A 15,362-nucleotide genomic window follows, 5' to 3' on the forward strand; every position below is an offset into this window, starting at 1 on the left:
AAAAAGGCTATTTACAAGGAAAAAATACTTTTTCATGTATCAAACTGGGAATTAATGTTTTTGAAATGATGTGCAGTGTTAGGACAAGACAACGAGCACCCTCATAAGCGGCTGGTGGTGACTAACCCTCAAGGACACTGGGCTCACAGCATCAGGAATCTGATTAATATAAATACAGATGGTTACACACAGAAATACCTACAGATATGTGTAAATATACAGGTTAGTATGTCTCCTTGCCAGATTATCTAGGAGGGCCTAGGAGCAATGACACACACACACAAACTGAAGGGTATGTCACAGGATACAGAAGCCAACCAAAGGAACTCACAATGGCCACAGATAGAACAATTTGAGAAACAACAAAAAAGTAGCATGATGTTATAATCCAAAGCATAAAATAAATATCAAAAAGTAATATGATGTTATAATCCAAAGCATAAAAGAATATCATGAGTCCACAATGATATAAATGAATTACTGAACATGTAAATGAACAAATGTGGAACAACAGACATATCTCCCGTGCAGAGGATTTCCTAGTTACCATGTTAACATTCTGGCTTCGAGGAAGGAAGCACACCACTCTACTCCTTTGTGGGCTGCACATCACAGCCTCCTTCCTAAGAGTATGGAAAGAGAGAGAAAAAAGAGTAACAACAGTGGAGAAATGATCTCATCACCTTATCCAGGTAATCGAGGTCAACTTCAACAGTGGTAAGTCATGTTCATGATATGCACCCATGATACAATGTCACGCAAATGGCACTTTACCTCTGAAATCTTCCTCCCAAGAACACATACCCAAGTCTAATCACAAGCATGGGTGGTTCAGCGGCAGAATTCTCACCTGCAATTCTAACCATGAGAAAAACATCAGCAAGTCCAATTGAGAGACAAAATACCTGCCCAACACTGCTCAAAACTGTCAAGGTCATTGAAAACAAGGAAAGTCAGAGAAACCTACACAACCAAGAGACACGACAACTAAATGTCATGTGGTATACCAGATGGGATCCTAGAACAGTAAAAGGACATTGGGGAAAAAACAGGATATCTGAACAGAGCACAGCTTTTAACTAATTAAAAGAGAAAGAGAGAATCCACTATGATCCCATTTTGTAAATAATACATACACACATATTCATAGCAAGAAAAAAATGGGAGCATAGATAACAAAATGCTCAGAGAAGTAATGTCTGCAATAGCAAACAACTGGAACCGTCCAAAGTTCCATCTGCAGGACACTGAGTTAGTAAATAGCAGTATATTCTCTACATATTCCAACAATTTCAAACTCCTAGCAGTTTCTGAATACTTAATTCACTCAGTAGCTATTATGTATCACTCATTCACGCAACAAGTATTTACAAGGGCCTACTACATGCCAAGCACTTTTTTTAGACAATTGGATACAACAGCAAGCCAAAGGACAAAAATCTCATGGGCTAACAAAACGAATAAGTAAATTATATAGCAGATTAAGTAACTGTTGTGGAGAGAAAGCAGAGAAGGGGAGCATGGCACAGCACACAGGATGGGGTGTAGTATTAAAATGGGTGGTCATGGAGCCTTTGCCAAAGAGTGACATTTGAACAAACTTGAAGGTGGTGAGGAATTGGCCAAGTGGACATCCAGAAGACGGTCTTTCAGGCAATAGGAACATAAGTGCACCAAGGCAAGGACACTTCAAAGATCAGCAGGAAGGCCAGTGCAGCTCAGGCCAAGTGGACTGGAGAAGAGGAGCAGATGAGGTAACAGTGTGGGTATGTGTTGGGGTGGGGGGGAGATAACCAAATTGATACCCTGCACTCCAGAAATTAAACTCTCTTCTATGCTACCTCTGGTCCACGTACAAATTGTTTCCCATCTGTGTCCACAACCTGAATATACCACAGACTGGCACAGAGCTGGTACACAGTAATGTCTGCATCAAGCAATCAACTATTTCCCAACTTCCAAATCTTTTAAAAGTGCTTCTTTATAATTATGGTAGTCTTCTCTATCGTTTCCTATCCTTGGTCTCATTATGCTGCTCTCTAGAATCACATGAAATGACTAATCTCTAACAGCACATTTCCAATTCCTTTAATTATTCATCAAGTAACAAGATATATATCCCTCTCATTTTACTCCTTCTTTTCTGGACCTACTGAAGCTATTCTATATCCCCATTCGAGTGCAGTGCCCAGAAATGAATGCACTGTTCAGGTGTGTGGGTCCAGTGCATGGATTCCAGAAGACCACCTCTACTCTGGGCTCTCACTTCCACTAACATAGGTCCCAGAACACCGGGTATTAGAGAGATAACCACCTTTCTTCTCTCTCCTCTTCTGCAGCCTGAGTTATCTCCTAGAAACATTTATGTGATTTTTTAAATAAGACATTACACTCTTCCGTTCAAAATCCTTTGTTGATCAAAATCCCTAGCGTGGAGGCCAAGTCCCTTTACAATCTGACACCAATGTAGCTCCTAGGAAGCCACTAGGAAGCAAAGAAAACACAACCACAGTCCAAAAAAAAAAAAAAAAAAAAAAATTTCCTAATGTTTCCAGCCATAGTTGTTTTGCTTCTGTTGTTCCCTCCACATTCAATGTCATCCCACTGCTCTCTACCACAGGAAGTTCTCCTAATCCTTCCAAATATAACACAAATGCCTTTTCTTCTATTTCTGCCCAACATCACATCACCCCAGCTCCTAGCAGGGCCCGACGTAAGTGGCGCTTGATAGAGCTGCTACAGGAAAGAGAGGAATGATGGAGGACAGGGGGAGAAAGAAAAGAAAGAGAGAGAAGGAGACAGAGCGCGCGCGTGCGTGCCCCGGCTCTCCCGGGTTCCCTCGTCCGCCGCGGCAATGCTCGAGGGTACGGCGTCTGCAAACCGGCCTCCCACCCCAGGGCAGCCGGGTGACCGACCTCCTCCGTGCTCCGGCGTCCCGCTTGGAGCTAAGAGCAAACTCGAGGCCCCTATGAGACCTGTGCACCAAACATCCCCGGGGTCTGCAGGGTCCCCTCAGACAGTGACCCTGGGAGAGGCGGCCTAGAGACCGGAGATGAGGAACGGGCGGCGTCCGCGGGGGACGTGGGCCAGGACCCCGCCCTCGGCCCCCGCCCCCGTTCCTCGCCCCCTCACCACGCGCTGGGCGCCCGCCACGAGGCCGCGCGCGGACGCCGACGCCGGGGCCAGTCTCAGGAGCCTCAGGGCCATAGCTACGCGGTCGACTCTGGCTCAAGGACTGGAAGGGACGCGGGAGCGACGGGGTCCTCTCCTGCGGCCGGCGCGCCGCCGTGACGTCACGTCCGAGTGCCCGCGGCGCCTGTCGGGAACCTTCCGGCGGCGCGTGCGCGTGCGGGGGCCGGGGCCGCCACCCGGCTTCTGCGGGATGAGGCTCGGAGATGGAACGTCAGGACACGCCCCGCGCCACGGTTCTGCAGGGTGGAGGCTGCCACCGCGCCTGGTCCCGAGCCCGGGGCCCCCCGCGCCCTGATTGCCAAGGCCAGTGCCTCCTCACGGTGGCCTCCCTGGAAGCCTCCCAGGGAGGTGGCCTGGGACCCGGCGGTGTGTGGGAAGGGAAGGGGACAAGGGAGCGGAGTGAGGCTGGACGCAGGGAAGAGCGCGGGGCGTCGGGGCCGGTAGAAAAGGGACCGGGACAGACGTGCCCAAGGCCATGTCCCTGCCCGAGTCACCACTGGCTCCCAAGTCTAAATGGTCTCTTCCACGGGTCCTGGGGTAAACACCTGAAATAGCATTTAAAAACATACAGAAAAACATGCTGCAGGTATTCCATGTATTAAAACTGCAATCTATTCGGGGATCTAGGTTCTCGGTTCCTCTTAGGTTAGGAGTAATTATCTTAAACATAAGGTCTCTTGCATACGACGCCTGCCGTTTGGGAAGGTTTTTTATAATCTCAGTGTTCTTCATAGGCTTTTTTGTTCTTAACATCTTAACTTTTCTTTCATTTAACTTTGCTTTGGTTTTCAGCTTTTCGGAATGACCAGGCAAGTGTAAAACAGTGGGAATGGAGTTGTGGAACCGAAGGCCGTTTCAGGGGATGTCTCTCTAATGAAAATACTGCTTGTCAAAAATGCAGATCCCAAGTACAAATGCAGATCTGAAGGGTCTGACTTCTTAGGTCCTGGATGGGCCCTGAAATCTGTTTAACAAGCTTGCAGCTAGTTTTGATGCAGATGGTCCAAGTTGAGAGAAATGCTGGTCTAGACCCTACATTTCCCTGAGCAGGAACCACATCCTTCACGCTGTGCCCCAGCCACAAAGGAAGCTGTATGACCATGTCTTCAATACCTGGGTGCAGTGGATTGAATGTTCCCATCTCAATCCCGAACTCATCGAAGCTTGATCCCCATTGCAACAGTGCTAGGTGGGTGGAAAATCCATTTATGGTATTTGAAAGGTGGGACCTTTAAGAGGTGATTAGATTGTGAGGATTGTGCCCTGGTGAATGGATTGATCTATTCGAGGAATAATGGGTTGATGGTTTAATGGGTTGTCATGGGCTTGTTCTGATGGCTTTAAAAGGAGAGCAAATGAGAAGGTTAACTCTCTCTTGCTCAGACCATTCTCAACATGTGCATTAGTCTGTTTCTGTTGCTTATAAATACCAGAAACTATGTGATTTGTAAGAAAACGAAATTTTGTTCCTTACAGTTTTGGAGGCTGGGAAGTCCAAATTCCAGGGAACACATCTGGTGAGGGTCTTCTCTGGTGGTGTCTTTACAGCAATGCAGGGGTCTCACATGGTAGAAAATGGAGGAGCAGAGAGAAAGAGAGCTCCTGGTGCACTCTCATTTTAAAGCCCTCAGAACCATTCCCATGACCACCATTAAACCATCAACTTAATCACCTCTTCAAGGCCCCACCTTTCAATTGTCATAATAGGATTTCTCACCCTCAACAGTTACAGTGGGAATTAAGCTTCTAATCTGTGGATTTCGGGGGACACAATTCAGTCAATCCGCAGCATCACGTGACACCCCATTTGCCAAAGGACCCTTTAGAGAGTTCCCACACAGAAGACTTTCACCAGATGCGTTCTGTGGATTTCCAGCCTCTGAACTGTAAGAAATAAATTTCATTTCTTTATAAATTACCTAGTTTCAGGTATTCTGTTATAAGCAACAGAAACGGACATATACACCAGGTATAACCAGAGAGCCCCATGAAGTCACTGCTTATTATTCAAATAAGAGACTCAAGACCTCCCTTCACATCTCTAGAAAGACAGTGTCCTTTCCAATTTTTTATGAGAATCCTGTGCAGTGGGGAGTGGGGGGTGCACTTTCTTCAGATATTCTTGTCCTGCTCCGTTTTCCATTCCTTCTGCATCTCACCTCCAGTGCTCCTGTTGTCTTTCCCAGCTTTACGCCAGGTGAAGATGCTGTCCTTTATCTTATTTCCTAAAGCTATGTTTTTGTGTATGACAACTTACTGATTACATAATGAAAAAAGGAAAGAGATCACTGTAGAAAACGGAAAGTAACATTGAATTAAATGTCAAACATCACTGTCCTAAAGTTTCTCAAACATTCCTCCAGATGGAATTATATCCACCACTATATTTTGAGACCTGCCTCCCCCATCAAGACACTCTCCACACTTTGTCTCTCCTCCCTGGACACCCTCATCCAGAGCTGGATTCCAAGCCCTAAGGACTAAAGGCAGCAGAGTCCGTGGGGACGGGTCTCCTCAGGACATGAACAGTAATGTTCATGATGAGCATTGAAGTTAGGAATGTTTTGTGATATGTTTCCCAAACTACTTTTTTTAAAGCCAAAATTTATTTAGTTAAACCTATTAGTCTTATAATTAGTATAAATTGGGCTCTTGGTCCACAGAAATAGACTATGTGTTTCAAATTTCTCTAGTTGTGAGAACACTCATATGCAATCTCCTCCAGAAAATAGAAGAGGGAACAGTTCCCAGTCCACTTTATGGTACCAAAGCCATACAGAGACAGTATGAAAAATAGTTTTTAAAAAACCTTACAGACCAATATGTCTCATAAACCTAGACACAAAAATCCTCAATAAAATGTTAGCAAATTGAATCCAGCAATATATAAAATAAGTAATACAAACCAAATGTGATTTATTCAAAGGATGCAAGGCTAATTTGATATTCAAAAAGCAGCCAATGTAATCCACCTTATCAAGAGGCTAAAGAAGAAAAATCAATGATTAGGTCACCTGATGCAGATAAAGCATTTGACAAAATCCAGCACTCATTCATGATAAAAAACAGAAAAAAAACAAAACAAAACCAAAAATCTCCTAGCAAATAAGGACTAAATGGGAACTGCTTTAACTTGATAAAGCACTTCTACAGAAACCCTACAGCTAACATCATACTTAGTGGTGAAAGGCTGAGTGCTGGGCTTTCCTTCTAAACAGAAAACAAGTCAGGGATATCTGCTGTCCCCACTCTTATTTAACAGAACGCTGGAAGTTCTAACCCTTGCAATAAGGAGAAAAAAAAGAAGAAGAAGAAAAAGAAGATATAAAGGCATACAGAAAGCATACAGATTGGAAAGGAAGAAATAAGACGGTCTTCATTTGTAGACGACGTGATCGTTTACATAGAAAATCCAAAAGAATCTACAAAAAAGCTCCTAGAACCGGTAAGTAAGTTCAGCAAGGTGGCAGGACACCAGCTCAACACACATCACGCAACACACTAAAATCAACCGCATTCTGTATACTAACAGCCAACAAGTGGAAACGGAAGTGAAAAATAAAATACCATTTACAATTGCTCCAAGAAAATGTGGTACTTAGATTTAAATCTGGCAAAACATTCTTAGAATATGCATGCTGAAAAGTACAAACCAGTGATGAAAGAAATCAAAGATGACCTCAATACTTGGAGAAACTTACTGTGTTCATGGATTGGAAGACTCAACAAAGTAACAATGTCAATTCTCCCCAATTGATCTAATGGAATCCCTATCAAAATCTCAGCAAGGTTTTTTGTAGACATAGACAAATATCATAAATTTTATATAGAAATGTAAAGGCCTTAGAATATCCACAACAATTTTGAAAAAGAATAAATGAGAGGAATCACTCTTCCAATGTTAAGATTTACTATATAATGTTATTAAGAGCATGTGGTGTTGATAGATCAATGAAGCAGGACAGAGAATCCAGGAATAAACCATCATAAATATTCTCAACTGATACTTGACAATAGCACCAATGTAGTTCAGTGACGGATGGGGTTGGAACAACTCAAACGTATGTGGGCAAAGAATGATCCTTGATATGAACTTCACACCTACAAAAATTAACTCAAAATGGATCTTGGACTTAAATGTAAAAGGTGAAACTATAGCCCTTTTAGAAAAAAAAAAAAAAAAAAATATATATATATATATATATATATATATATATATATATATATATATATATATATATATATATATGATAAAAATGTCTGGCCTAGGATTAGGGGAAGAATGCTTAGACTTGACATCGAAAGCGTAATCCATAATGGAAAAATTGGTAAACTGGACCTCATGAAAATCGAAAGCCTTTGCTCTGTAAGAGGCTCTCTTAAGAGATGAAAGTGCAAGCTGCAGACAGGGAGGAAATACCTGCAAACCACATGTCTGACAAAAGACCTGTATCTAGAATACATAAAGAATTCCTAGAACAGAATATTAAGAAGCAATCCAATCAGAAAATGGGCAAAAGACGTGGACAGACATTTCACTGAAGAGGATGTATATGGATGGCAAATAAGCACACAAAACATGGTCAACCTCACTAGCCAGTAGAGACATGCAAATTAAATCTATGAGATATTTCTACAAACTTATCAGAAATGCTAAAATAATACTTTGAAAAAATGATAAAACCAGATGCTGGAAAGGATGCAGAGAAGCTAACTCATTGTACATAGCTAGTGAGAAAGCAAAGTGGTATAGCCACTCCACTAAAGATTGTGGCAGTTCCCTTTAAAACCAGAAATAGACTAACCAAACAACCCAGCAATTGTACTATTGGGCATTTATCCCAGAGAAATGGAAACTTAGGTTCACAGGGAAACTTGTACATTAATGTCCACAGCAGCTTCATTCCTTGCAGCTAAAAACCAGAGGCCGCACACTCATCCTTCAGCAGGTGAACGGATTAACAAACTGTGGTACATCCATACCATGGAATATTAGTCAACAGTAAAAACAAACTGTTGATACACATAGCAACCTGGATGGATCTCAAGATCCATCACGCTGAGTGAAAAAAGCCAGTTTCAAAAGTTTATATACGATATGATTCTGTTTATATAACATCCTTGAAGTAAAAAAAATTGTAGAGGTGGTAAACAAATTAGTTGTTGCTAGAGACTGGGAAAGGGAGTGTATGGCTATAAAGCAGTAACATGAGGGGAGCTTGTGGTGATGGAAATGTTCTGTATCTTGATTATGGAGGTGGTCACCAAAGCCACCTACATGGGTGACAAAATAGCATAGAACTATGCACACACTCACACACATGCACACATACATGAGTGCAAGTATAATTGGTAGAATCTGAATTAGTTCTGTAGATTTTACCAAAGCCAGTTTCCTGGTGTGGATACTGTACTGTAGCTGTGCAAAATGATACATTGGGGGAGACTGGGCGGTGGGCACGTAGGACCTCCCTGTACATTTCTTTGCAACTTCCTGTAAATCTATAATTATTTCAAAAAGAAAGTTTAAAGTGTATTCTATGTACTGAAAACAAAGGAACAGAGAATGAAATTTTTAAAAAGATACCATTCATGTTAGAATTAAAAAAAACAAAAAACAGAACTTCAAATACCCAGAAAGATGTGAAAGCCCCCTACACCGAGAATGACAAAATGGTATTGAGAAATTGAAGTTGTAAGTGGAGAGGATATGTCTTGGTCCTGAATTAACAGTCTCAAAATTGTGATGATGCCATTTATCTCTAAATTGATTTATAGATGCAACACAATCCCAATAAAAATCCACCAAGTTTTTCTTTTGCTGAAACGAGCAAGCTGATTCTAAAGTGTATATCCTCCCATTTGGGAAGGGCTAAGAGTAACAACGGCAGTCTTCAAAAAAAGAACAAACATGGAGGACACACTACTAGACATCAAGGTATATGAAAAGCTGTAGGAGTTGCAACAGTGTGCTATTGGTGCAGGAATAGACAAATAGAGAAATGGAACAGAGGGGAGTCCAAACAGTCACGTGGTCTATGAAAAGGGTGACATTCCAGAAGGAAAAGTGTGATCTTTTCAATAAACGCTGGGTGGGGCGCTGGGTCAATTTCATGTCCATATAGAAAAGAATGAATTTCAGCCCATATCTCATACCATAAATAAAAATCAATTTCAGATGGACTGCAAATCTAAGCACGAAAGATAAAACAATAAAGCCTCTAGAACAAAACAGGACAATATCTTCATGACCTGGGAGAGGCAAATATCTTTTAAATGGAAAATGAATAACTACAAAGGGGAAAATGTACACACTGGCCATTAAAATAAAATAACTTCTCTACATCAAAAGACAGTGTTGAGGGAATGAAAAGGAAGCCCACAAACTGGGAGAAGATTTTGCAATAAATACAGCCAACAGAGGGCTTGTATCCAGAATATGCAAGAGCTCCTATAGGCAAAAAACAAAAAAAAAAAAGAAAGAAAGAAAAAGAAAAAGAGAGAGACTCGATATAAACATAGTGAGGAGACATGAATGTGCACTTCAGAAAGAGCACATCCAAAAGGACAATGAACTACCAACATTAAAAAGGTAGATCATTTGTCATTGGGAAAATGTAAATCAAGTTAAAATGAGACACCATTACAACCCCAGAATGGCTAAATTGAAAAAAAATAATTTTAATGTTAATTGTTGGTAAGGACATGGAGCTACTGGAATTCTCAAATACCGCTAGTGGGAGTGAAAACTGGTGTACCTACTTTGGAAAACAGTTTTGCCATTTCTACTAAACCTGACTGACACATACCTTATCTTGCAGCAATTATAGATATAGCCTATACATATGTAGGTCTAGCTAGGTACATAGCTCACAAAACTATGTATATTAATCAAAAAACATATAGCAGCATTATCCACAATAGTATTCATAATACTGTCCATCAACACTAAATACATAAATGCATTATGTTACACATATGAATATTATACAGCAATGGGAATGCATGAATTATTGCTACATGCAAAAACATCAAGGCTTCACCAAGCATCATGCTGAACAAGAGAAGCTGAGCACAAATGTGTGAATACTTTACAACTGCCTTCATGAAACATCAACATTAGTGTCTTCTGCTGGTGGGAGTGTAAAGTGGTGCAGCCATCATGGAAAACAGTGTGGAGGTTCCTCAAACAACTACAGATAGATCTTCCACACGATCCAGCAATCCCACTGCTGGGAATATATTGAAAGGAATGGAAATCATCATGTCGACGGGATACCTGCACTCCCATGTTCATTGCAGCTCTATTTACAGTAGTCAAACTGTCCATTGTCAGACAACTGGATAAGGAAATCTAAATGTCCATCACTGGATGACTGGATACAGAAAATGTGGTATATTTACACAATGGGATACTTCTCTGCCATGAAAAAGAATGAAATACTGCCAATTGCAGCAACATGGATGAACTTAGAGAAAATTGTGTTAAGTGAAATAAGCCAGGCCCAGAAAGAGAAATACCACATGTGCTCACTCATAAGTGGGAGCTAAAAAATAAATAAATGAAAGAAAGACACAACAGTCACAATAATACATTGAACTTTCAAAAGGAGAGAACAGAACTGAGGTTACTAGAGGTGGGAGAGGAGGAGGGGGAGTAAGAGAAGAATTGGTAAAGGGCCACCGAAAACAATTACATTGGATAATGATGAATATACTAATTATCCTGATTTGAGCATCATATATTGCACACAGGTATTGATATTCAACTCTGTACCCCACAGATGTGTACAATCAATGATGTTACAATAATAAATAAATAAATAAATAAGAACAAACAAAAAAGACAAAACTAGTGTCTGGTGTTAGAAGACAGAAAAGTGGTTCTCTTGGAGCAGGGTTAGTGACTGGCAGGGGGCGGGCGGGAAGCTGCGAATTTTTAGCTGGGTGCTGGTTACATGAGACTGGTCCTTTTGTGAAAAGACATTGGTGGAAGTCTTGTTCTGTGTGCACAGTTCTGTAGTCTTGTTAAATTTCATCTAAAGATTAATTTAAAGAGCAGAAATTTCCATATAAAGTGTTGTTTTATTCTAGGACACTTAAATGCCATACTGAGGAGCCTGACCCAAGCCCAAAGCCTTCTTCAGGGCATCCTTAAATTCTTTGTTCCTCAGGCAATAGATCAAAGGGTTTATTATTGGCGTGAGGACAGTGTACACAGCAGAGATGAGCTTGTTGGAGCTGCGGGAATCAATCGCCTGGGGCCGGACGTACATGAAGATCATGGCCGTGTAGAAGATGGTGACCACCGTGAGGTGGGAGGCACAGGTGGAGAAGGCTCTCCAACGGCCGGTGGCCGAGGGGATGCGCAGCACAGCCAGGGTGATGTGTCCGTAGGACAGCACGGTGGCCAGCAGCGGGAACACCAGGATGAGAAAGGCCAGGATGAAATCCACCAGCTCTGCGGTGGAGAAGTCTGTGCAGGCCAGCTTGAGGATGGGGGAAATGTCGCAGAAGAAGTGGTTCAGGACGTTGGAGCCACAGAACGTGGCGCTGGAGATAAAGGACACCTTGATCACAGAGATGGTGAAGCCGCTCATGAAGGAGAAGACCACCAGCTGGATGCACAGCCCCGTGGTCATGGTGGCTTGGTAGCGCAGGGGGTGGCAGATGGCCACGTAGCGGTCGTAGGCCATGGAGGCCAGGAGCACACACTCGGTGCACACCAGGGAGCTGAAGAAGTAGAGCTGGGTCATGCACCCGACGAAAGAGATGTGTTTCCGCTGCAGGAGGAAGCCGTCCAGCATCTTGGGGATGATGTCAGACACGTACCAGATCTCCAAGAAAGACAAGGAGCTCAGAAAGTAGTACATGGGCCTGTGGAGGGGGGAGCTGCTCCAGACGGTGAGGACGATGGCCAGGTTCTCCACCAGGACACAGAGGTAGGTGAGCAGAAAGGCGAGGAAGAGCACATACTGGAGCCCGGGGGCCGTGGGGAAGCCCACCAGGACGAACGTACCCACCTTGGTGATGTTCTCCCCCCTCATCCTCCTGTCCTCAGGGGTCACAGGCCTGCAAAACATCAGTGCACAAGCGTGAAGAGCTGAGGGACAGTGGAGAGGAGAGAAGGCAGAGCTAAACCTTCAGGGTGGGCTTGGGACCAAAGGTGAAACACGTGGCTCCCACGAGCAGTGGGAAAGAGCAATGATACATTCACCTGTCAAGTTTTGTTGTGATTGTTGCTGTTTGGCAGCTGGACGGTACAGGGATGGGACCCTGGACCTTGGTGTTATCAGCGCCATGCCCTGACCAACTGGGCTCACCGACCGGCCTCCCTGTCGAGTTTTAAGGCGGACACGCCCTGCCTGCTGCCTTCAGAGGTGGTGACGAAGCGGGAACCAGGACGAGACGACATGCAGGTCGGGTAAGTAGGACGCAGCAGGTCGAGTTGTTTGCTCCGGCCACCAGGAGGAGTGGCCAGGACCCAGGATCAGTTCCTTGGTCTGGTTGTTGGGTTTGGGGCCTTATTTCACAAGTAAGCTTGTGAAAAACTCCTAGCACACCTCACATGGAGAATCATGACGATGACCTGTTTTATTTAATTCCCTCCTGAATTCTCGAGAGGGCACGGCTGGCGTCTGAGCTCTGCTGTGGCTGTCCGCCATGGAAAGTTCTCCACGGAGAAGGGAGCTGGGCATGAACCAGGGTCACGCACAGCACCTCCCCGAGGAAGGAGCTGCAGGGCCTGGAGAAGCTGCTGTGAGTGACTGAGGGTCTCAGTCTCTGGTCTGTGCGGCCCCGGCTCCCACCCACCCGTGCTGACATGTGCCTGCACACGCACACTGCACACCACACACGTATGCTCACACCACCTCACACACACGTGCAGACACACACTCACGTGGAGACATCGCTCGGCTGGAGAAGAGCGCAGCGGTGGCTGGGAAGCTAGCTCGAGCGTGGGGAAACTGAGGCCAGCAGAAGGCTCGGACAGCTACTGGAGAAGAGCCCTGGGGAAGGTCGGTCTCGCGGCAGACGCAGAAGGAGCCCCTGAGAGCCACGACAGCAGCTCTTGGAGAGAGTGGCGGCACAGGAGGGGTGGGGGCGCGGCCCGCCACCGCGGGAAATGCGGGGTGGTCGCAGTGGCCGCGGGGGCTTTGGCTGAGCTGCGGGGCCCTCCAGGCTGCACCGCCCCTCGTCTGGGCTCTTGCTTGCGTGCGCTGGCGGGGGCGAGGGCCGGTCACCAAGGGCGCAGCCCAGCAGGGCGGGCTCCGGAGAGGATGGGACGGCACGAACCCAGCACCGTGGTGGGTGACGTGCCCCGACTTCTAAAGACACCTACGGGAACACGCCGGCAAAGGCGAACGCCAGCACCCCAAAAAGCAGAAACGTAAAGGGAAGCGAAGCGCCCAGCGTGGCCCGCGGGGAAGCCACCGGAGCTCCCGGCGGAGGGAGCGAGCGAGCGGAGCGGGAGCCGGACGCGCCGACCCGGACAGGGCAGGTGCCAGGGCAGGGGCGACGCGCAGACCTCGAGATCCGAGTGCGGCGACACAGCGGGCGCCGCGCCAGTACCCTCCTCTCAGGCCTGGAAAGCTCCCGCAAGTCAGGGCAGCGAGCCCCGCAGGAGGCGAGGGCGACCAGGGCTCCCCGCAGACGGCCCGAGGGGACAGAGCGGGGGCTGCAGCCCCTCGCCCCAGGGGACGCCCAGGGCTCCCTCCCACTGGCCAGCGTAGACCGCTGAACCGCAGGCTCGGCCGGCTCACGGCCGAGGGGCCCGCCAGGCAGGCTGCAGGTGGCTCTGGCTGCGGCGGGGCAGGACTAAGCAGGAGCCGAGAACGGGTCCCCCAGGACGGATACTGGCACAGGGAAGCGGTGGTGCTGGGGATGAGGTGGATACTGAGTGCTTGCAGGTGGGCACTCAACCGACACGAGCTGTTACCACGACTAGGGCCCCGGTGACACCCACGCCTGTGCTAGTCTCGAGCAGGGGACCCGAGGTAAAGAGCAACTCGGTGAAGCTTATTCGAGTAGATGCTCCCGTGGGCACTAAGACAATTGCAGCTGAGGCATTTCGATTTGCAAAAGACGATATTCGGTGGACAGCTAAGTGCCCAGCAGACATCAACACTCAGGACCTTGCTGGGAACCAGCCCTGGGAATGCACCGATGTGGGAGACCCCAGACTCACGGGTACTGCTGGGTCTCTGTATTCCATACAGGCACAGTCTGGGTCTGGGAAGGAATCTCCCGACTCCCTGCCAGCTGTCTCTGGCATGGCAGATGGAGTCTTATGAGACTGACTCAGATGTCACAGATTTCTCACATCCTTTTCGATGGTGGCCCCTAAATCCAATTATGAGTGTCCTTATAAGAGACAGAATAGGACACACCGAGACACAAGGGAGAAGGCTGTGAAGATGGAGGCAGAGATTGGAGCGATGCAGCCACAAGCCCAGGAACCCCTCAAGCCACCAGAAGCTGGAAGAGGTGGGAAGGAGCCTCCCCCGGAGGTTCAGGAGGAAGCATGGCCCTGCCAATGCCTTGATTTTGAACTCTTGGCCTCCAGAACTGTGACCTTTGTTGCAGCAGCCCCAGAACATTGAAACAGGAAGGTGAGAGGTACAGTGAGGAGACAGGTGACCCCATGTTTTTGGTGCAGGACACTTGAGACTGAGGAGAGGAATAGCAGAGGGTCATGAGGGTTCCGGGTCACCAGGAGTTCTGCGTTGGGCAAGGATGGTGTGAGGCTTCATGGTGATGTGTAGGGGTTGGCTATCCAAGTCTGGAGTTGAGGAGAGAGTTCTGGGCCGAAAAAGAAATTTCTAGCCAGGGATTGCCCAGGGACAGGCTTGAACTTGGAGACACATCTGTACTCCTACCATCAAGGGCCAGCATTCTGTGAGAATCTAGGCTGCCTCCAGGCAACGCAGACATTCCCTGCCTTAAAATCCAGAGTTCAAGATCAATTTCAAAAGCACTTACCATATACTCCAGGATTTCAGTCAAAATCTGTTAATCCTTTAAAGCAAAAGCAATAACAACCCTTTGCAATGAAAGGGGTTTCAACATCTGCTACTGAATATTGCCTCTCTGGACACCATATGAGGGGTGACTGTCCTCTTTCCAGCTGAATGGCCACAGAGGGCTTTAAAGTCTACAAGGAGGAACCC

General features: G+C 46.0%; 2 protein-coding genes across 3 annotated transcripts in view; both read right to left on the reverse strand.

The window, feature by feature from the left end:
* The window catches only part of NDUFA10 (NADH:ubiquinone oxidoreductase subunit A10), a 61,071-nt gene extending 57,790 nt beyond the window's left edge, over nt 1-3,281 (reverse strand). The window contains exons 1-2 of one of the 2 annotated variants that reach the window (XM_063109295.1): nt 3,133-3,214; nt 548-623 (exon numbers count right to left, since the gene is read on the reverse strand). In XM_063109295.1, coding sequence (XP_062965365.1) covers nt 548-610 — 63 coding nt within the window. In that variant the 5' untranslated portion in view covers nt 611-623; nt 3,133-3,214. Of the gene's footprint in view, nt 1-547; nt 624-3,132 lie in introns of both variants that reach the window. The other variant, XM_063109285.1, reaches the window with a different exon arrangement.
* An 8,010-nt stretch (nt 3,282-11,291) lies between these two features.
* Nucleotides 11,292-12,239, reverse strand: LOC134370025 (olfactory receptor 6B2). Its single transcript, XM_063086943.1, has one exon. The coding sequence runs from the start codon at nt 12,237-12,239 to the stop codon at nt 11,292-11,294; it is 948 nt and encodes a 315-aa protein (XP_062943013.1).
* Between the last annotated feature and the right edge of the window lie 3,123 nt (nt 12,240-15,362).

This window comes from Cynocephalus volans, chromosome 1 (genome assembly GCF_027409185.1).
Source record: "Cynocephalus volans isolate mCynVol1 chromosome 1, mCynVol1.pri, whole genome shotgun sequence".
Lineage (NCBI taxonomy): Eukaryota > Metazoa > Chordata > Mammalia > Dermoptera > Cynocephalidae > Cynocephalus > Cynocephalus volans.